General features: G+C 46.5%; 1 protein-coding gene across 1 annotated transcript; it reads left to right on the top strand.

Moving 5' to 3' along the window:
• Positions 1–808: 808 nt before the first annotated feature.
• On the top strand, positions 809–19,515 carry LOC311629437 (ATP-binding cassette sub-family F member 2). Its single transcript, XM_084897513.1, has 15 exons — positions 809–940; positions 1,608–1,809; positions 8,247–8,459; positions 9,852–10,034; positions 10,118–10,289; positions 11,714–11,809; positions 13,083–13,185; positions 14,293–14,388; positions 14,554–14,673; positions 14,762–14,851; positions 15,210–15,320; positions 15,983–16,045; positions 16,238–16,366; positions 17,542–17,745; positions 18,894–19,515. Exons 2-15 carry the CDS (start codon positions 1,650–1,652, stop codon positions 19,029–19,031), a joined length of 1,878 nt encoding a protein of 625 aa, XP_084753639.1. The 5' UTR covers positions 809–940; positions 1,608–1,649; the 3' UTR covers positions 19,032–19,515.
• Positions 19,516–23,313: the final 3,798 nt, after the last annotated feature.

Below are 23,313 nucleotides of genomic sequence, written 5' to 3'. Positions count from 1 at the left end.
TTCACAGGGAGTAACAACTTCCTTTGCTTCCCTCAGGCTGTGTCACCGATGGTGTGGCGCTGCTGGTCAGAAGCCTGGGGAGGTTAACAGGCATCACAAAACGTCTGCTTTGCATTTGAAGCTACAAATTTGGGATTTACAGCGCAGGCGATGAGAAATCTGTGAGGCTCGCAGGAAAAGTAACGGACCGATGATAAAGATACACTCAGAAAGAGGGTCTTCCCACCAAACTTTACATGGTTTCGATTGATATCCAACAATTCTGGAATTGGTAGGCTAAGGCGGCAAGTTTTAGGAACAACGATCTGCACCTTCTACAAGTTTGGTTAACGCTGGATTAGCCTCTTAAATCTGGGTTTCAAAAAACAGGGACGCTTTCCTTTCATGCAGGACGGCTTTCTGTTCACGACCGCCTCTCTCTTCCTCCTTTTCCCTCCTCTGCTTAGCCCATTGTTTCGACCCCATTCCTGCCTGATGCAATCTGGGAAGTGTAGTCGCTCGCCCGGCTACCTAAACCGGGAGGCCCTATAAACTCTGTATCTCCATACAACTCAACAGATTTTCGAGAGGTGGGGTAAAGCGTGGAAGATCCAACCCGCTTATCCGAAGAGCAACCTGGGATTTGCAGTTTCCAGAAGCCAAAGAGCTTCGGCGAACTGAGGGGTCCAGAACTCTAATCTCCCCCCCACCCCCCACCGCCCACTACCCGGCCTCGCGCATCATAATGACGTCAGAGGCCCGTGAGGCCCCTGGGATATGCGGTAGTTCTCGAGGAGCGTTCTCTGCCTCGGCAGCCGCGACTTGAGGACCACACTTCCCAGGAGTCTGAGCGTCGGCGCGCCGAGAGCCGCGCGGGCCCGTGATTGGCCGATGAGCCGGCCGCACGCGGAGGAGCCCCAGGAGCAGCTCCGTTGCGACAGAGGCCGAGCGGCAAGGCCCAGTGAGTTGGGGGGAGAGGCGCTGGGGGAAGGGTGCCGGCCAGTGAAGGGGAAGAAGGATGGGAAGAGGAAGGAGGGACCGGGTCGGGATGGATGGAGGCATCTTCGAGGGAGTAGAAAAGTCAAAGGGGGAGAAGAAGCTGACGGGCGGGGGTTGGTTGGGGTCCGTTCGGGGGTTGGCGTGTGAGGAGACCCGAAGGGGACTCACCCGGGGAGCGGGAGGACTGTGCGTCCCGGGGAGAGGCTGGCTGGGTGGTGTGGAAGGGGATGGCGGAGAGGAGGCCGGAGGATTACGGGAGGAGGCAGCCCGGCAGAGCGAGGCGGACGGCTGGAGCGCGGAACGCCAAGTTGCGGGGAAACTGGAGACGGGACCTCTGCCCTCTGCCGAGGGGCAGAACCCGGTCCCCACCGGGCGCCCCGAAAAGAGGAGTGTTCCCAGAGCGAGGCAGGCCGTGGGGATTGGTGGACAAAGCCCGAGGGAAGAGATGCTGAGGTTAAAAGAGCGGCCGAGGATCCGCATTGGCTTGAGAAACTAACAAAGTTGGGAACGACCGGGCCGGGGCGGAGCTGGGTCCCGCGGTTTGATAGGAAAATTCCCGGGAGGGATCGAGCAGGGCCCGGGGCATTCTCTCTAAGTTTAGACTTTTTGGGGTGTTTGCCTTCCTTCAGGCTCCCTGAAAGAACAGTAACCTACCCCTGTGGTTCATCACCATGCCCTCCGACCTGGCCAAAAAGAAGGCAGCGAAAAAGAAGGAAGCTGCCAAAGCTCGACAGCGGCCCAGAAAGGGACATGAAGAAAACGGAGATGCTGTCACAGAACCACAGGTGGCAGAAGACAAAAACGAGGGGCTCAATGGCCAAGAGACCACAGGTGAATTGAGGGCGAGGTGGGGTCCAGGGATGGTTGCTAGGGCTTAATGGATGCATGCCCGGGCCAGAGCCTGGACTCCTGGTGCCGGGGGCGCTGAACATTGTGTCTGGTGCGGGGAAACTTTTCATGAACCAAAACAGTAGCGCTGGAGCTTGTGGCATCTTGTTACTGTTCAGGGAAACAACACAGGCTTCTCACATACCCAGGGGCAAGCAAATAGAGAGCTGTGCTACTTTGTTGCTCTGTCTGCTAGACTGTGAGGAGGAGGTCAGCTCCCTACCCCTTTCTCAGTTTCCATTTCTACAGTTGGTGGTCCGTGTGCTAGGCTCTTTGCCAAATTACATCCTTGTTCCCTCAGGGGTAATGACTTCTATTAATAAACTTATGAATTACTTCATCGGTTTTTCCTGGGAAAGGGATACATTTCTGTTATAGTTTGGACGCCATTCTACATACTACATACTGGTTTACCATAAACACAGTCTGCCCTGGAAGAACTGACAGTCTAGGTGGGGAAACATGGCAATGTGCGATAAAAAATATTCCAGCCCTAGGCGGTTTGGCTCAGTGGATAGAGCATCGGCCTGTGGACTGAAGGGTCCCAGGTTTAATTCCAGTCAAGGGCACATGCCTGAGTTTTAGGCTTGATCTCCAGTGGGGGGCATGCAGAAAGCAGCCAATCAATGATTCTCTCTCATCATTGATGCTTCTATCTCCCTCTCCCTTCCTCTCTGAAATCAATACAGGTATAGATATAGATAGATATGAAAAATGATATTAAAAAAGAAAAAGAATATCCCTGTTTCTTGGTAGTCTATTTCCAGCCCGCTCTCTCACACACACACCCCCCCCCCCAAAAAAAAACTCTCTCAACAGGCCTTCTCAATACAGACTATTATTGTTCCTTGAATAGTCACCACATTTCTGTCCTTTACACACTGAGTTCTAATACTACAATTTTTGTGCTAGTTACATTCGATCTTTTTTCTCAAAGCCTTTCCCAATCAAACCTAACCTTAATATCTCCATTTACTATACTCCTGTGCTGTCTTATACCATTATCTTTTTATGTTTTCTCTTTTATTTTTTCACCTAAATGTTTTTTATGACCAACCTTGCATGTAGAGATCTAAGTAAATGTTTGAAGGTGAGAGGAGAATTACCAAGGCCAATTATGACAGACAGATAGAAATTCAGAAAAGGGGGAGTTAAAAATAATTGAGAGGAGATAATTGAATGATAAGAATTGTCTCTAAAATAAGAATTATAGGAAAAAACTGGTGCATTGAAGTCAGGCCATGGGGAAGTTTTGTTCTTGGCCAGAGGAGGGGAGGGATGAGAAGTTAGGAATGATGGGAGGGAACAGGCTGAGCTGTTATCTCTATAGTAGAGAGTTGGGATCCCCTCTAGATGCTCAGGAACCGTAGTAAGATGTATCATTGGCTCTGTGGGGGGTTTTCTGGATGAATTAGAAAGGTAGAAAACTGAATCCCACTTTGAGACTATTGTCCACTGTTCTCAATACAAATTTATTTACCCTTCCTCTTCTGTGAAAATAGAATTTCCCAGGGGACCCACATATAGCAACCCCCTTTCAATTATACAGGATCTTTGGATTTTACCTTGCTTCCTCAGGGAGATACTATTCTGAAATGTGACAACCCTTCTCAAAACGTTACTTATTGCCAGGAACTGTGTCATTTCTGCTTCTATAATTAATAGGACCTCTCTTCTCTCTGGGTTTGGGATTATTTGATACTCTGGGTATCTCCAACCTTTACCAATTGCTATTGCCATGTAATCTTCCTTAGATAGTAAAGTATGAAAAGATCAAGATAAATAGCAAAGAAAGTGACCTCTGACCAACAGTTCCACCTTCTTTACAATGTGAGACACTAAAAGACAGGCACTGGAGTTCAGCTGGTCCCCTTGTTTGGGGATTGAGTAGAAGGGACAGTACTCACTCTGGTGAAGTTTGTTCCAGAATCCTTTTTCCATTTCTTCAAAGCGATTCACTTGTCTTTTGAGCCTGTTTTCTTGGATGTTGTAGGCTAGACAATGAGGTCTGTTTAAGTCTCTTTCTTTTGAAGCTCAGAAGATGACTTAGGTCATAGATGCTATAAATTGGAAGAGATAAAAAAAAAAATGGCATAGCCCTAACCGGTTTGGCTCAGTGGATAGAGTGTCGGCCTGCAGACTGAAGGGTGCCAGGTTCTATTCCAGTCAAGGGCATGTACCTTGGTTGCAGGCACATTCCCAGTAGGGGACATGCAGGAGGCAGCTGATCGATGTTTCTAACTCTCTATTCCTCTCCCTTCCTCTCTGTAAAAAAATCAATAAAATATATTTTAAAAAGAAAAGAAAATGGCATATAGCCTTCCCTTAATTTTGATCTTCCCCTTGCCTGAGCAGATGAAGAGCTAGACTAGGGATTGTCAAACTTTTTCTATAAAGATCCTATTAGTAATGTAATATTTTTAAACAATAAAGAATTAAAGGAAGAAAAAAAAAAAGAGTGTTAAGATATTGATGGATTTCTCTCAATGTCCATGAACAAGGGAAAAAAAAATTCCAGATAGTAAATATTTGTAGTTTTGTGGGCTACACATATGGTCTCTTGCAGCTGTTCAATTCTGTCACTGTAGTTGAAAGCAGCCATATACAATATATAAATAATGATTGTGGCTGTGTTCCAATAAAACTTTTATTTATAAAAGTAGACAGTTGGCCAGCCTTTTTTTTTTTTTTTAAGCCACCTCCCCTCCTAAGCTAAGAATGGTTTTTACCTTTTTTTAGATGGTAATGTAGATACTACATAATGATCTTGATTTTATCACTTGTCCTGTAATGGTAATGTAGATACTACATAATGGTAATGTAGATACTACATAATGATCTTGATTTTATCACTTGTCCTGTAAACTTTGATTTTACTTATTTGTCCTGTAAACAGGAGACTAACTAGTGGGTTTTCATGCATGACTACATCTTTAGGTTGAGAACTATTACTTTTTTTTTTTTTTACAATGGTAAATAAAATAAATTTATTTTGTATTTTAATGACGACTTTCATTTACCTAGATTTGTAAAGTAGTGCTATACACATTCTATCAGAACATGATTATATATTTTAATAATCTTTACTGTTGAAAGTATTGCATATGCCTCCTTTCCCCCTTTGTAAAATCAAAGTTTACAGGACAAGTGGTAAAATCAAAGTAAGCTTTGAATATTTACCATCTGGCCCTTTAAGAAAAAGTTTATGGCCGAAACCGGTTTGGCTCAGTGGATAGAGCGTCGGTCTGCGGACTGAAAGAAAGTTTATCAACTACTTATTTAGACATGAACTTCTTTCTGCCTGCTCCATCATCTTCTCAGCATCTAGAACAGGGATTGGCACAAAGCAAGGCTGTGGGAAGTTTGGTAATAACAACCATCCTAATAAAAGGGTGGGTAATATGCTAATTAGACTGGATAATTCCAGACATCTGACTTCCTTCTGGACAGTTAGGGGGTGACCAGGCCAGCAGGGGAGCAACTGGGGGGTGGCCAGGCCAGCAGGGGGGCAGGTGGGGAACAACCAGGTGGGCAGGTCGGGGGCAGTTGGGGGCAATCAGGCAGGCAGGTGAGCAGTTAGGTGCCAGTGGTCCTGGATTGCGAGAGGGATGTTTGACTGCCAGTTTAGGGGGTTGTTGGACCCCTTGGGGGATGTTTGAACATCCGACTTCCTTCCGGACAGTTAGGGGGTGACCAGCAGTCAGACATCCCTCAAGGGGTCCCTGACTGGAGAGGGTACAGCCAGGCTGAGGGACCCCACCCCACCCCCCCATGCACAGATTTCATGCACTGGGCCTCTAATATTGAAAAAAGATTTAAAATTCCTCCTTGCGGTAAAAACTAAAAACTTTGTCCTCTATTCAAAAAGTATTTTATCAAGAACTTATATATATATATATATATATATATATATATATATATATATATATATATATATATATATATATCACAGTGTTCGGGGAGCTGAGGTAGGTACAGAATGACTGGTGTCTGTGGGGTATTCTCCGCCCTCAGTGCTGGTTCCTTCCAAATAGAGCAGGTTTATCAGCGAGGTGAGTAATGGTGCCAGCACAGGTTATCTGACAAGATGGGGTATTTGGAGATGACCTCTAAGGCTGACTACATACTACCACACCTTCTGTCTTGGCGTAGCTGTCCCCAAGCTTACCTGTCCTAGGAGGGCACCGAGCTATCTTCCCCCTTCCACTAAATCTCTACTCACCCTGAGAACAAGCACATGGCTTTTCTCATTTCATGGGGTCTACTCTAAAATCATAAGGGAACACAGATAAGAGTAAGAGACTAAAAAGTCAGAAAATTTTCATACTGGAACCTTGGGTGTAGTTTCTGATTCCTTCTTGAAAAGGTAACTAGATCACCTTTTCTCTTTTGGCCTAAGCTTACTAAGACTCCCTCTACTCCCATTTCTGTCCCACTTTCAACAACTCTTTGTGGGTACTTTCCTATATAGAAAGGTGGTATAGTGAAGCAGGTGAGATCATGGGCTTTGGGCCCAGGCATGCACTAGTTCAAATTCTGACTCTGTCACTTAGTAGTCTTTTTGGCCTTGACTGTTATCTAACCTCTTCACTTATAAACTGATGATTATAGGTGTTTATGTCATAAGGATTATTAGTATTAAATTAGATGGGAAATGCTGATATAGCACAGTCCCAGGCACAGAGTAAACTCAACTAGCCAGTTATATTAGCCATTAATACTAATAACTTTGTCATTAGGGGGAGGGTGGGTAGGTGCATGGGAAGAGATCAACCAAAGAACTTGTATCATATATGCATAACCCATGGACACAGTCAATAAGGTTGTGAAGCCCTGGGGTGGGTGAGGAGGCAGATTAGAAGAAATCAATAGGTGGGAAAGGAGGCATATGTAATACTTTCAACAGTAAAGATTTAAAATATATAATCATGTTCTGATAGAATGTGTATAGCACTACTTTACAAATCTAGGTAAATGAAAGACATTGTCATTAAAATGCAAAATAAATTTATTTTATTTACCATTGTAAAAAAAAAAAAAGTAATAGTTCTCAACCTAAAGATGTAATTATGCGTGAAAACCCACTCATTAGTCTCCTATCTCAGGGTCATTTTGCCTCTGAAACCCTCCAGATTGGGAACTCCTGGCTTGCCCAGCTTTGGCCTGCCTGCGGTTTCCCTCTATAAATTTCCTCACTGGTCCCTTCTGGGCAGCAAGCTTCTGGAAGCATCTTCTAAACAGGGGTGGGGAAAGGCATTAGGGGTGAGTTAGTTAAAAGTTTGACCAAATATAGTAGGCTAATTTTTTTTTTGTTAATGCTCACCTGAGGACATTGTTAAATTGACTTTTAGAGAGAGTAGAAGGGAGGGAGAGAAACACAGAGAGAGAAACATCAATGTGAGTGACACATCCATTGGTTGCCTCCCACATACCCACATACCCCACCCCCCACCCAGGCTGGGGATTGAGCCTGTAACCGAGGTACATGCCCTTGACTGGAATCAAGCCTGAGACCCTTCAGTTTGCAGGCTGCACTCTCTACAAGCTAGGGCAGCAGGCTAATTTTTAAGTTGATAATTTTGTATGGCCCGAGAATGATGTTATAAATATCCAAATGGCCCTTGTTAGAAAAAAGGCTCCCCACTCCTAATCTAGGAGCTTCTTAGCTTGTGAAATAAGATAATTACTCCTCTGTAGTATCTGCTTCCTGGGGAGCATTAGGACCGTCATTTAATACATATAGAGGACAATTTGTGGTTACAGTCATTCCCTCCAGGTATTTATATCATCTAGAAATGAGAGGTTAAAAGGATAAGTTGTAAACCCTGGCCAGGTGGCTCAGTTGGTTTGGTGCATCATTCTGAGAAACCAAAAGTTCGACTCCCATTCAGGGCATGTGCCTAGGTTGCAGGTTTGATCTCTGATTGGGGAATGTACAGAAGGCAACACATTGATATTTCTTTCTCACGTGGATGTTTCTCTCCCTCTCTCTAAAAACCAATAAAAATGTGCCCTTGGGTGAGGATTTTAAAAAAGGATAAGTTATTAATTTAAAAAGTGTCCCAAAAAGCATGGTATTAGGGCAGATCTATATACAGTGTATACTCTGTTTAAAGTGTGTGAGACCTCTGAATCTGCTCAACTTGATCTGGAGTCCTTTAGAATATATATGCCTTTTTCAGCATTCAGAATTCTGTATGGTAATATTTAGTAACCTGAATAAAGGGAAAAGCCACAAATGTCCAAACAGGGACTGGAAACCTGGACCTTCAGGTTAAAAGTCTGATGTTCTCCCAACAGGGCTACCCAGGCACTCTAGGGTATGCCTTGTTGTTTGAGAGCTGAGTCTCTTCCCAACGGCTTTTCTTTTCTGTCCCCAGAAGTGGATTTGCTGTCCAAGGAACTGGAGGACTTTGAGATGAAGAAAGCTGCTGCTCGAGCTGTCACTGGTGTCCTTGCCTCTCACCCCAACAGTACTGATGTCCACATTATCAACCTCTCCCTCACTTTTCATGGCCAAGAGCTGCTCAGTGACACCAAACTGGAATTAAACTCAGGCCGTCGTTATGGCCTCATTGGCTTAAATGGAATTGGTGAGGCCCTTGGAAGGCGAGGTGGGAGGTATCTCTCCTTGGCTCATCTGTCTCACTCAGCAAGTATTTACCTAGCGCCAGCTATGTACAAAGCAAGGAGTTTACAGGATGGGTGGGAGCAGAAATGCCCAGGGAAAGGAGCTAGCATACAGAGCAGTGTGTGGTAAGTACCACATGAGGAGTTACAATAGGTACTGGAAAAGTGGGCGTGGGGTGGGGGGTGGGTTGGCAGTGTGAGGCCGCTGTAGATGAACAGACTTCACAGAGGAGGGGTGAGGCAAGAATTGGAGGGGAGGTATCCTAAGAATGGGGTTGGGGTAATAGCAGGGTTCGAATGAATGAAAGGAAGGAAGGGGCCGGCTAGTGTGCCTCAGTGTTTGAGCTGGAGGTCACTGATTCTAGTCGGGGCACATGTATGGGTTGTGGACCTATACCCAGGAGGGGGTCTCAGGAGGCAGCCGAGCCATGTCTTTCTCTTGATGTTTCTGTCCCTCCCTCTTCCTTCTCTCTAAAATCAATCAATAAATGTTTTTATTATTACTTAAAAAAAAAATAACCCTTTTTATTTCAGAGAGGGAGGGAGGGATAGAAACATCAATGATGTGAGAAAAATCATTGATTGGCTGCCTCCTACATTCCCCACATTGGGTATTAAGCCTGCAACCCAGGCATGTAGACTGACATGAAATCAAGCTGCTACCTCCCAGTTCGTGAATCAATGCTCAACCATTGAGCCACATTGGCTGGACAATAAAGACATTTTTTTTTTTTTTTTAAAGAAGGATGGTTCTAAAAAAAAAAAAAAAAAAATGGTGCCCTAGCCAGCTTGGCTCAGTGGATAGAGCGTTGGTCTGTGGACTGAAGGGTCCTGGGTTTGATTCTGGTCAAGGGCATATGCCTGGGTTGTGAGCTCGATCCCCAGTAGGGGGTGTGCAGGAGGCAGCTGATCAATTCTCATTATTGATGTTTCTATCTCCCTCTTCCTTCCTCTCTGAAATCAATATATATATACATGTATATATATATATATATATATATATATATATATATATATATATATATATATAAATATATTTTATTGATTTTGTACAGAGAGGAAAGGAGAGGGACAGAGAGTTAGAAACATCGATGAGAGAGAATCATCGATCAGCTGCCTCTTGCACACCCCCTACTGGGAATGTGCCCACAACCAAGGTACATGCCCTTGACCGGAATCGAACCCGGGACCCTTCAGTCCGCAGACAGATGCTCTATCCACTGAGCCAAACTGGTTTCGGCTATATATATATATATATTTAAATGGTGAGGTGGCTGGGCTGGAGTGGAGGAGGTTGTTGGAGTAATGACATAAAACTGCTGAGTGTCCCCTTCCATTCTTTGCCTGCTTCTCAGGCAAGTCCATGCTGCTCTCTGCCATTGGGAAACGTGAAGTGCCCATCCCTGAGCACATCGACATCTACCATCTGACTCGGGAGATGCCCTCTAGTGACAAGACACCCCTGCAGTGTGTGATGGAAGTCGATACAGAGCGGGCCATGCTGGAGAAGGAGGCTGAGCGGCTGGCCCATGAGGATGGTAGGGCTCCAGACCTGGGGGCGGAGGTGCGAGGCTTCCTCCTGGGAAGGGCCCAGGAGCCTGATGGCTGTTCCTGCCCACAGCGGAGTGTGAGAAGCTCATGGAGCTCTACGAGCGTCTGGAGGAGCTGGATGCTGACAAGGCTGAGATGAGAGCCTCACGGATCTTGCACGGACTGGGTTTCACACCTGCCATGCAGCGCAAGAAACTAAAAGACTTCAGTGGAGGCTGGAGGATGAGGGTTGCCCTCGCCAGGTGAGTCCCTCTCCCTCCACCCTCTGTAGCTCCCCTTCTTTCTCAGGGTTGAAAGCTCACTCTAGGAGAAGTGTTTTGAACAGGGGTCAGTGGTCAGTAACTGTAAACAGGACACAGACATCGACAATGCAGAGAGTTGGTATGTGTGGGTTAAGGAGTGGGCTCCTGACTGAAGTGGTCGCTGTTGGGTTTCTGGCTCCCCTCTCACCCTTTTTGTGCTTCACTCTTTCTCATTGTTTTCTCTGTAAGGAGAGAAGGTTAGAATATTAGCTATTAAGATACCTGTTTTCTCATCCTGTGACTTGGACCTGGAATGAGTTTTGGTTCCTCCCCCCCCAATTTATTTATTTATTCTCCCTTTACCCTTTTCTACCTCCCCCATTTCCTTTTCCCTCTGGTAATCACCATACTTTGTGTCTGTTTTGTTTTTCTTTTCTTCATTTAATCCCTTTGCCAAGTTTTGTAACCATCATTCCTTCAGCAATCCCCCCAGAAAGCCCCTGGTTAAATCGGTGGTGCCTTGGTGAGCCTTGACACACTGCCTCAGCACGGCTGCCTGTGTGCACCTTCAAAAACCAGTGCAGGGATTCCACGTGTGAGAAGGACTAGCTGCCTCAGGTTTGCCTAGAGAGCTTTAAAAAATACAGGTTTCCTTGAATATAATAGAATCAGAGGTATGGAATGGGAGTGGACTGACCATTCTCAGGGAAAGAGGAGTGGGGTTGCGGGAAGAGACTGAACATAAACTGTACACCTATGGATGAGGACAATGGGGGGTGGGGAAAGGGCAGAGGGTGGGGTGGGAACCTGGTGGAGGGGGGGGGGGGAATGAGGAACTTTTATAACAATATGAACAATAAAGATTTATTTTTTAAAAATAAAAATAAAATTTAAAAAAATACAGATTTCCTAGCCTGTTCTTCAGAAAACTAGAGCTTGATGTCCAGAAATATTATTTCTAAAAAGCTCCACAGGTGTGGGGACCAGAGTTACTCCTTGCTTCTCCTGTCTTTAGATTCCATCTAAGAAAACAACTTTCTCTGGACTCCTTGCTAGAGTCCAGCAACCCTGCCAGATAGCTCTAACCTGAATGCTTTTTGCTCCAATGATTTATTTCTTCTGTCCTTTCTTCTTCCTAATGGTCACCATCATCAGTGTAAAAGACTTATAGACTCAAGGAGTTTTAGTCTCATTTCCAAAGCATAGTCTCATCCCTCTGCTTCTCAACCCTGTTTTTGCCCTTTAACTGCTACTCTTCGACTCTGGTTTCTCTCCTAGTTCTTCCTTTTCTCTGAGGTATAGAACCTAGAGTTGGTTTCAGGACTCAAACCAGGCCTGACCCGAATTGCAGTAACAGGCAAGACAGTCCCTTTCTGTGTCACACCCATTAGACTGAGCTGGCTCTGTCCTTTCTTGTCCTCCAGAGCTCTCTTCATTCGGCCCTTCATGCTGCTTCTGGACGAGCCCACCAATCACCTGGACCTCGATGCTTGTGTGTGGTTGGAAGAAGAACTAAAGACGTAAGGGGACAGGGCTGGGGCTGGGAGTGGGCAGGTGCTGAGGAGGGAGTTGAGCAGAGTCCAGAGGAAATGGACGCCCAGAAACCACACTGATATTAGAGCAGTGAGCCAGTGAACTGCAGTGAGGCCATGAAGGCCACAGGGACAGTGGTAAGCACCTTTAGGGCTGGCCTTTGTGTTTGATTGTCTTTCTTTAGTCTGAAATGTGTGGATGGTTTTTTGTTTTTAGTAAAGCAGATTTTTTTTTTTTTTCTTATTGATTTCAGAGAGGAAAAGAGAGGTAGAGAGGTGGAAACATCGATGGTGAGAGAGAATCATTGATTAGCTGCCTCTTGCACACCCCCTCCTGGGGATTGAACCCAGGCATGTGTCCTTGATTGGAATTGAAACTGGCAACTTTCAGTTCACAGTAAAGCTGATTTATTTAACTGTATTTCTAGACCTCATATATAGATATCATTTTTGTTTTTATTAAAGCCAATTTCTTTTTTAAAAATATTTTTATTGATTTCAGAGAGGAAAGGAGAGGGAGAGAGAGATAGAAACATCAGTGATGAGAGGGAATCACTGATGGCTGCTCCTGCACACCCTGCACTGGGGATTGAGCCCGCAACCAGGACATGTGCCTTGACCAGGAATTGAACCGTGACCTTTTGGTTCACAGGTTGATGCTCAACCACTGAGCCATACCAGCTGGGCTTAAAGTCAATTTTCTTTACTGTATTTATAGACATTATCTAAGATTATGATGTAGTGACAAAGGGAAAATAGCAGATATGGCAATGGTCTCTCTCTGATTAAAGAGCCGAATACCCTGGGTTATTGTGCCAGCTCTAGAAGAAGGCTTTCAGCGGTCTCTGCAGTGACTTAGTAACTTCTTTCAAAAAGAAGAGCGTCATGGTTTTGACTGTGCCGATTCCAGTTCTTCCCACCCATAGTGTAGATACACTTATGGGTGGGTTTGTGCACATACACTTTTGTTTTTACCATCACTGGAACTGCCATCTCTGTTCCATTCTGTTGAAAATTAGAAGATGAGGGAAACTCAGACTATCTCACCACACTTTGAAAGGCATTAAAACGTCCTTAGAGGTAAACAGTGCATAATGGTTTCAGTGCTTGCTAAGAGCTGAGAATTGGCCAGTAAATCTAACAGGTGCTCAAGTGTGAGGATGAGCAAGGAGATGGTTTCCTGGGCCTGACTCTCAGCTTACCTGTTGTGGACTATCTTCCAGTTGTGAGCACCTCCCTGACTGGTTCTTTGGCTTTGCAGTTTTAAGCGCATCCTGGTCCTCATCTCCCATTCCCAGGACTTTCTGAATGGCGTCTGTACCAACATCATTCACATGCACAACAAGAAACTGAAGTATTATACGGTGAGTAGCCTCCAGCTTCTCCACAGAAACCTCTGTGCTTACTAATTACCTAAAGTTCCCCTTTTAAAAAAACAAACAGACTGAAAAAACAGACTTACCAGCCTTTTCTACCTATTGCTATAAAAAAAATATGGACAAGGAATCTTGCAGCCTGTTTTAGTCCCAAAGTAATTGCTTTCAAGCCATAAGCCTGGATTATTAGCCAGTGCACATGGTGTATGTTTGCCTCATGGCAAAGAGATCGACTTTTCATGGTACCTAGGCTGCCCTCTGTCTCCCTGAATGGCTGCTTATTGATTCTTCCTTCCATGAAGAATGGGCCTCAGGATCTTGACAGCCTACTTTTGTGCCTTTTCATAGTATCTATTTCAAAAAACATATCAAATGAAAAATAGAAGTTTTCTTCATTCATAATTATACTTAACATGGGAGTACTAATAGTTTCTTAAATAGCTTTCCAGAAATTTCCTGTGTACCTGCAAGAATTTGTGGAAATTTTCCTGTATACATATCACAGTTGTAATCTTAATAATCATTCTCTTCTGTAGTTTGTTATTAAAGTTTACTATATCTTGGACTGCTTTTCACATGAAGATGTATATAAATCAACCTTATTCATTTTGGTGGCTGCATGGTATTTCATTGTATGGCTATCCTGTACCTTATTTGTCAGACCCTTTTTAATGGATATTTAAGTTAAGTCCAATATTTTGCAGATAGAAACCATAGCAATCCAATTGTGCCGGGTTTGCCAGGTCCTAAATCTGATTGGCTAATGTCTTCCCTCCTGGGAGCAGTTCTTGTCAACTGCAGGGGCTTCAGCCTCTAGGAATGGGTGTATTAGGGAGAGCCTTGTGATGTCTGCACAACGGTCGTTTTCCCAATGCTGTGGGTGTGGGTGTCTTATGGCTAAAGTGAGGATTTGGTCTGGCGCCCTGCTCTGACTGAGGCATACAATTTGAAAGACCCCAAATTCCAAATCAGAATATGTTTTTTAGAGCATTTCCTCTTTCCCTACTGCACAGTCTTACAGCCAGGGCCTAGTCACATGCCATCGGCATCCCCTAAACCCGGGTGAACCTCCCTGACGGGCGCCTTTCCCCACAGGGTAATTATGACCAGTATGTGAAGACACGGCTGGAGCTGGAGGAGAACCAGATGAAGAGGTTTCACTGGGAGCAAGATCAGATTGCGCACATGAAGGTGGGGCAGTTTGAGAGCTGAGCTCATATTCTCCAGGGAGTGGGATGAGGGTTTCAGGGGAGTACTGGAGGAGGCCAGGAGGAGTACATAAGTTTTTACTCTGCTTTTAAGACGAGTTGTTTGATGCCTGCTCATTCTCCAAGCCCCCTTTCTGATCTCTTTCAGAACTACATTGCTAGGTTTGGCCATGGCAGTGCGAAACTGGCACGGCAGGCCCAGAGCAAGGAGAAGACGCTACAGAAAATGATGGCATCAGGACTGACAGAGAGGGTCGTGAGCGACAAGGTGGGGTCCAGTTGCGGGGAGTGAGATGCCTAAAAGTGAGGTGATTAAGAAAGCACCTAACCTGATAAATGCCCTGTCCTCTTCCTAGACGTTGTCATTTTATTTTCCACCATGTGGCAAGATCCCTCCACCCGTCATTATGGTGCAGAATGTGAGCTTCAAGTATACAAAAGATGGGGTGAGTCTCCTGTGTAGTTGGGAGGCTGGGGTGCATTTTACAAGGTGTCAACTGGCTGGGAGAGTCTTCTGTTCTGTGCTGAGTGTACCTCCTAACCCCTGGGCTGTGGCCGCTGAGGTGCCTCATCCCGGGATTCAGTAGCCCCTCTTACTCAGCTGGGCCTGTGGGGGGGCAGTGGGCTGGAGTCTGCCTTCCTCCTCCACACTGCCACCTCCTCCGGGGACTCAATGGGGTTGGTCTGCCAGTCAGATTGATCGGTACTGTGGTCTGGTATCCAACTCACTCTCTCTCTCTCTCTCTCTCTCTCTCTCTCTCTCTCTTTCTCTCTTTCTCTCTCTCTCTCTCTCATTCACCTCAGCCTTGCATCTACAACAATCTAGAATTTGGTATCGACCTTGACACACGAGTGGCTCTGGTAGGGCCCAATGGAGCAGGGAAGTCAACTCTTTTGAAGCTGCTAACTGGAGAGGTATGGCGCCAGATGGGGTGGGACTTCCAGAGAAAGTATGAGACTGTAAGAGAGAAGACACATGCATGGGTCTCAGTAGTTTTTGTATTTTCAATCAGAGCATTGAGAGCAGCAGTTCTCAACCTGTGGGTCACGACCCCTTTGGGGGTCGAATGACCCTTTCACAGGGGTTGCCTAAGACCTGCATATCAGTTACTTACATTATGATTCATAACAGTAGCAGAATTACAGTTATGAAGTAGCAAGAAAAATAATTATATGGTTGCGGGTCACCACAACATGAGGAACTGTATTAAAGGGTCGTGGCATTAGGAAGGTTGAGAACCACTGATTGAGAGTATAGGAACATCTGTGCATTTACAGATACGCTTTCATTTTAGAAGATATGTGTGGTGCCTATGTTCGAGTCCTTTGTTGTGCAGTAGGGTGCATGCTGCAGTAGACATTTAGTCACTGCTGAGAACATCTGCTTCAGTATATCTTCCTAAATACTTTTCAGGGGCCAGAGGAGCAGTCTGGGAGGAGGTGATGTGGGTTCAGTATAGGAAGTTGTATGAGTCTTGTTCATTGTGAACATATGTTTGTGTCCCTGTTCTGCCTGTGTCTGCTTCTGACCAGTTTCCCTTTTTGTGTGCTTGTCTTTCATCTACTACTATTTCTAGCTCTTACCCACAGACGGGATGATCCGGAAACACTCTCATGTCAAGATAGGGCGATACCATCAGGTATGACAGGCCTGGGGTTGAGGTGAAGGAACTTCCTGGTGTGGTAATTGGGCTGCATGTGACCCAGTCAGCCCCCACCCACTGCTCCTTGAACAGGTGGTGCCTGGGTAGAGGGAGGAAGTTACTTGGCAAGTAACCCAGCAGGGCTCTTGGATGTCAGTCAAGCCTGGGTGGATTCCTTTTTTCCTGTAGCATTTACAAGAGCAGCTGGACTTGGACCTCTCCCCTTTGGAGTACATGATGAAGTGCTATCCAGAGATCAAGGAGAAGGAAGAAATGAGGAAGATCATTGGACGATATGGTCTCACTGGGAAGCAGCAGGTTAGTGGAAGGGGGGTGTGGAGAAGAAGCCCAGAGAACTGGGAGACTGGCGGGATGGTCAGGGGACACTGTCCTGGCCACCATTCCCTTTCCTTTGCCCCAGGCTGTTATAAAGTAGAGCAGCAGTTTTCAACCTTTTTCACCTGATGGCACACACAAACTATTAAAATTCTGTGGCATACCAAAAGACACGGTTTCCCCCCCCCCCCCCCCCCAATTTGACCCCGCAAAATGGTATAATTTTGATACATGCACACTGGATGGCTATTGTGTTGGCTGTTGTCATCTAAAAATATTTTTTTTTGTTGATTTCAGAGAGGAAGGGAGAGGGAGAGAGATAGAAACATTAATGATGAGAGAATCATTGATCAGCTGCCTCCTGCATAACCCTTACTGGGGATTGAGCTCACAACCTGGGCATGTGCCCTGACCAGAATTGAACCGTGGCCTCCTGGTTCATGGGTCAGCACTCAACTATGGAGCCACATGGCCAGGCTGTTGTCATTTTTTTATTTGGCAATCTAAGGGCAAAGAGGTCTTTGACTGAATAGTCAGGTATTTCTTGTTTTAAAAATTCCTGTGACACACGGTTGAAAATTGCTACAGTGGAGCATTTAGGTCGCTCTATGAGGGAGGGGCAAGGACAGCATGCAGTCTCCGAGCCATTGTGCTTGAGGCGAGAGAAATTAAACCTCGAAAATAAGTTCCTGGACTCAGGTCTGGACTGAGGGTCCACTGGATTGCTCTGAATCCTAAGGCTTATTTATTTATTTTTAGAGAGGAAGTAGGGGAGAGAGACAGACAGACAGAAACATTGATTTGAGAGAGAATATCAATTGGCTGCCTCCCACATGCACCCCTACTGGGGATCAAACCTGCAACCTGGGTTTGTGCCTTGGCCAGAAATCAAACCTGTTACCTTTTGGTGTATGGGATGATGCCTAACCAGGCCACGGCTGAATCATTAAGTTTAAGTGCTAAGAGTCATGGCCTTGGTAACTGCAGGAGCTTCCGGTCTCCAGATGCATTCCTTAAGGCCTGAGAGACTGATGACTGTGTCACCACCTTGCTGCCTGAACTTGGGTGTTCCTGAACCAGTTATTGTTAAGTGAGGGGGAAGAGTGCTGTTTGGTGGGGATAATACTAACTTAAATAAATATCACGGTCCTACTCAGGTGAGCCCGATCCGGAACCTGTCTGATGGGCAGAAGTGCCGGGTATGTCTGGCCTGGCTGGCCTGGCAGAACCCCCACATGCTCTTCTTGGACGAGCCCACCAATCACCTGGATATTGAGACCATTGATGCCCTAGCTGATGCCATCAATGAATTTGAGGGTGGCATGATGCTGGTCAGCCATGATTTCAGACTTATTCAGCAGGTGAGGCTCTGGCTTGGGTCGGAGGTCTAGCAGGGGGCATACAGGAGAAGGTTGGATGGAGGACAGTTGTGACACATAGGGGGCACTTAACACATTCTTTTCTTAATCCTCACCCAAGGATATTTTTCCATTGATTTTTAGAGAGAGGGAAAGACAGAAAAATAACGATGTGAGAGAAACACATCCATTAGTTGCCTCCTGCACAAGCCCTGACTAGAGCTTGGGCTGGGGAGGAGCCTGAAACCTAGATTCTTGCCCTTGATCAAAATCAAACCCAAGACCCTTTGGCCTGAAGGTCGACGCTCTATCCACTAAGCCAAACCGGCTAGGGCCGTGATCGGCAAACTGCGGCCCTTTGGCCCTTTCTGTGTGGCTCTTCCACAAAATACCACGGCCTGGGTGAGTCTATTTTGAAGAAGTGGTGTTAGAAGTTTAAGTTAAAAAAATTTGGCTCTCAAAAGAAATTTCAATCGATGTACTGTTGATATTTGGCTCTGTTGACTAATGAGTTTGCCGACCACTGGGCTAGGGCAACACATTTTTATTCGATTTGGGAAAGGGGCTCGGCATAAATGGCATGGTTTGGATCAGATAGATCTTATGACTCTGGGAAACTTAGAAAGCCCCAATGGAAATACTTCGTTTCTTCAGTAGCTATTTGGGGATATTAGCCTATTTGATATTGTTGGCCAAAATCAGGGAGGGAGTTGGGTAAAGAATAGAGTGCTTTTGCTACTGTCCCAAGATTCTTCAGTCTAGTGGTATTATAGTAGGAGGATTTTGTTAGAGGGCTACCACCAGTCTTTGGTGAAAAAGCTCCTGGTCATTTATCTGAAGCTTTGGGGAAGATGGGGTGGAGCTGACAGTGACGCCTGTGATCAGATCTGGGCTCTGCTAGGGAACTGGTGATCAGGAGGACAGCAGGTCCTGGCTGGAAGTCCCCAAACTTGCTCGTTACAGTTCCTCTGGGTTAAGCCATCCCAAAGAATATGGAGATAGTGAAAGCAACCATGAGCTGGATGTGAGGCTGGTGAGGGGGCTTGGAAAGGCTGTGGAATCTTCTTCCCAGAATTCCCTAAGAACAGCTTTCTGGGAGGGAGGGAGAGACTGCCGGCCAGGATCATTAAGTCTGTGATTTGCTTTTTTAGGTAGCACAAGAAATTTGGGTCTGTGAGAAGCAGACAATCACCAAGTGGCCTGGAGACATCCTGGCCTACAAGGAGCACCTCAAGTCCAAGCTGGTGGGTGAAGAGCCCCAGCTTAGCAGGAGGACCCACAATGTGTGAGCCCTAGCCTGGCCAGATGGGCCAGGCCCCTGGGGCCGCACTCCTGCATTGCTGCAATACCACTCCCCAGCTCCTCCCTGCCCCCACCTGCCTTAGCTACACTCTGTGATCCTATCTACAGCTGGACAGTACCTGTCCGTTTTCTGTCCTTCCCATTATTTTTGTCCATGTCTGGACTCAGCCGGCTGTTCCTGCCAGCCCCTTGCTGGTTTCTGACCCTAAGTGATGCAGCCAGAGGCACCTGAGAGTTAGCCCAAGGGCCCACACCCTGGTTGGCTTGTGAAGGAGCTTAGGATCCTGGTTTTCTGGGTTTCGGTGATGTTGGAGGAATACAACTCAGCCTACCGCCCCCATTCCTTTCTGCTTCTGGTTTGGAGCTCTGGATCAGGGCCTTATTCCTGATCGGTTTTTAAATAATTATTTAAAAGTGTAACTTTTAGACCTGCGTGACATCTACAAAGCGTCCAATAAAGAAAGAACAAGCCATGGTCCCTGCTTTCCTTCTCGGGTCTCTGGGCCCTTTGCTCCCCCTTCCTGCACTGCCAATATCCATTTCCCTTCACCAAGAGCTGGGGTGGGTGTCAAGATGGATGTGGCCTAAAGACTAGTCCATAGAATCCGGAAGAACCCTCAGTCCCCTTTGGCTGATTTGAAATTGTGCCTTTTCTTACGCTAATGGTTCACAAACTTTAAGGTTCACAAACTTGAATGAGTTGGAATCACTTGGAGGACATGTCAGGTCACAGGTCATGGTCTTTCCTGAGTTTCCAGGTCCGTAGACCAAGAAGTAACACTTCTAGTAGGTTCCCAGGTGCTGCTAGCCTGGGGACCACGCTGAGAAGTAGCTCCTGAAACGTGTTCTCCCGAGTTGTCTGAGCTGCTACGTGGAACCTGTATCACACATTTAGGACGCTTGCTGAAAATGCATCTGCCCGAGCTCCAGACCTGTCGATTTTATTGGTGGGATGGGAGAGGTGCAAAAATGGTCAAGAATCTTGCATTTTCACACCCACATTTGTGAATCATGTTTTGGTCATAAGGGAGTTTTATTATTTACCTGTCCACAGCCTTAATTTTCATTAGCACTACCTAGATTACAGTACGTTCAACCCATGGATTGGCATAGCCTGTCTGAGCTTGAATAGCATTCACCTTTGTGCCACCATGGATTCCTCACTCCACCTGAAACCTCGGCAGCCATGACTGTGGGAAAACACAGCCATGATTTTTTTAGTGCTCGTTATAGTGCATCTCCTAACTAAAAAAAAGTCTGGGATGTCATCTAAACACACACAGAGCTCATGATCTAACGAGAAAGGGAACAAGACTAGAGAGCAAGATGGCATAAATCAGATGCTAACTTGTGGTTTAGGTAGAAGGATACAAAAGGGAGGGAAGTTTGCCAGAAAGGCGGGAATTGGTGCTCTAACTCGAGAGATGAGAAGGACTCAGATGGCCATGAAGTCTAAGAGCAGAGGTACAGTAAGAGCATCAGGTGAGAAGGTGTAGCTCAAGGTGCCGAGGCCAGAGGAGGAGCTAGGACTCCTACTCCACCCAAAGGGCCTGGCTTTGCTCTTTGTGCCCTAAGTGGGGTCCACAGCAAAGTGGCCTGTCATTGGTCTGGAGTATCCAGAGACTGGATTCCAGAGGGAATGGTATCAAGAGTGAGCTGTGGGGATGGATGATAAGCTGTGGAGCTGGGAGCTCTTGCTGCTTCGGCCAAAGAGGGCTGGGTTACATTACAGCCCTGAAAGCTGCTGGTCCCTGTGCAGTGTACCTAAGGTGTGAAGAGATGGGGGCTTCAGAGCTGGAGGGAAGTTGGCTTGACTATGCAAAAGAAAAAGCCAATCTCAAAACTTAAGAATGCTTAAAAAGCTCACCAAATAGGTATTTCTGCAAATGCCTAAAAATAGCAGTGCCTTATTGTGGGCTAAGCATTGGCCTCCTGACAGTGCCCTCAGCGGTCCCGGATCTGTCTCTTGCTTCAAAGTTTGGATGGAACAGACCCAGGGATGACCCTTCTTCCAGCTTCAACCACCTATGTCTTTTCCAGTCACCACCTCAGCCATCCCCAGCCTTTGAAACCAGCCAACACTGCTTTTTGTTTTTCGTTTTATTATTAACTTCTTATTGCCAAACAACCACGAGCTCCCTAAGTCGTCAGTGTTCTTCCACTGAGGTGGAGGCTGCCGTCAACCGCCTGGTCAACCTCATCTGTGGGCCTCCTACACCTACCTCTCTCGGAGCTTTTTGGACCACCACAACGTGGCTCTGAAGGGCATGGGCCTCTTCTTGCGTAAGTTGGCAGAAAAGAAGCACGAGGGTGCTAGCATCTCTTAGAGATGCAAAACCAGTGCAGTGGCAGATTCCCTTCTAGGACGTGTTGAAGCCTTCCCAAGATGAGGGGGGTAAAACAGGACAAGATGGAGGCCACCATGGCAGGCCCTGGGTCCTTACCTGCACAGACCCTCATCTCTGACTTCCTGGAAAACCACTTCCTTGATGAGGAGATGAAACCATAAAGAAGATGGAGACCACCTGATTAACCTCCGCAGGCTGGCCAGCCCTAGGCTCGGCGAGTATCTCTTCGAAAGGCTCCCTTCAAGCAGACTAGGACCTTTGGAGCCCAGAGGCCTTTGAGGGGCCCCTCTGCATCCCCCTCATGTCTGGCTTTTGCCTGAGCCATTCTTTTAACCACACTGGAAACAATAAAGCTTGCGGGGGCGGGGGGGGGGGGGGGAGAATTGGCCTCCTAGTCCTCTCAAACCTTAGCATGTAAAAGGCAGCCAGATGCTGGGAACTGAGTGAGGGTGAGTAGTGCAGGGATGCTGGCTCAGGTTTGTTTTCACCCACGGACAGGTGGTGCTTGTCTTCACTTGGCTTCCCACCTCCTCCTGAGTTGGGAAATCTTTCCTCCCAGCCTGTGCGTTTCAAGTGGCTCCAGGTCCTTTAATCATAGCATTCAAAGTGAGACAAGTTTTTTTTTTAATATGTGTTTGTGTGTGTTTTATATATGTATAATTTCAGAGAGGAAGGGAGAGAAACATCAATGACTAGAAAATCATTGACCAGCTGCCTCCTGCACACCCCGTGCTGGGGATTGAGCTTGCACCCTGGGCATATGCCCTGACTGAGAATCAAACTGTGACCTTCTGGTTCATGGGTTGACGGTCAATCACTGAGCCACACCAGCCAGGAAAAGTGAGACAAATAACTCCATATAACAGCTGCCTTTTCCTTCCCTTCCATTTGCAACTACCTTCCACAGGGACCCCACCTCATCCAGTGTTTCTCTTCCCCGGCTCCTCCAGGTTTCCTGGCTGTGATTTCCCGCTGCATCCTCTACCTCATTCCAGCCTCACTGCACTCCACTCTGCTTTTCACACTTTATCTTCCCCCTATTCTTCCCAATTACACTCCCCTCACCACCCCAGTGGACTGTACTCATCCTACAAGACTAGCTACAAATTCCCGTTTGTTCCTTGAAGCCTTCTCTGGCTACCACAGCCTGCACTAAGTTTTCTGAACTCTGTCCCCACCACACACTTTAGCCCGCTGACTTCTTTTATTATTCATTGTGAACCAGTTCTGTGCCGTCTCCTGTAATTGCCAGGCTTTATGGGGACAGTATGCCTGTGTCCCTTCCAACTCCCCCCCGCAGCACTGAGCCATGCGGAGCACAGTGGGTGCCAGGTGATTGCGTGGCTGTTTGATGGTGTGTGAACTCTAATAGGTGTGATACGGTGGGGGATGGTCGGCTGGAGGAGTGGGCTGGTGGAGGGTTTCTTATTCAGAGACAGGGAATCACTTGGGGGAGAGGAGATGTCTCTTTCAAGATTAACCTAGAGCCATGGTCGGCAAACTGCGGCTTTCGAGCCACATGCAGCTCTTTGGCCCCTGGAGTGTGGCTCTCCCACAAAATACCACAGCCTAGGCAAGTGTATTTTGAAGAAGTGGCATTAGAAGAAGTTTAAGTTTTAAAAATTTGGCTCTCAAAAGAAATTTCCATCGTTGTACTGTTGATATTTGGCTCTGTTGACTAATGAGTTTGCCAACCACTGGAGCATATTCTGGATAGGATTGGGCCAAGCCCCACCCCTTCATCCCAGATGCTGGTCCCTAACCCCTCCTGGCTGGCTGCTACCCACTTCATAAAAAGTAGCCCCAACCAGCAGGAGGCAGCTCACGGAGGAGGATGAGCACGGAGCATGGACAGCTGTAGCAGTCTGGAAGTGGAAAGGGCCGTAGTTCCAGGATGAAGTCCAGAAAGCATAGCAGATGC

The sequence above is a fragment of the Pipistrellus hanaki genome (genome assembly GCF_964339955.1).
Source record: "Pipistrellus hanaki genome assembly, chromosome: 10".
Classification (NCBI taxonomy): domain Eukaryota; kingdom Metazoa; phylum Chordata; class Mammalia; order Chiroptera; family Vespertilionidae; genus Pipistrellus; species Pipistrellus hanaki.
This window is presented reverse-complemented; position numbering and strand designations above follow the sequence as displayed.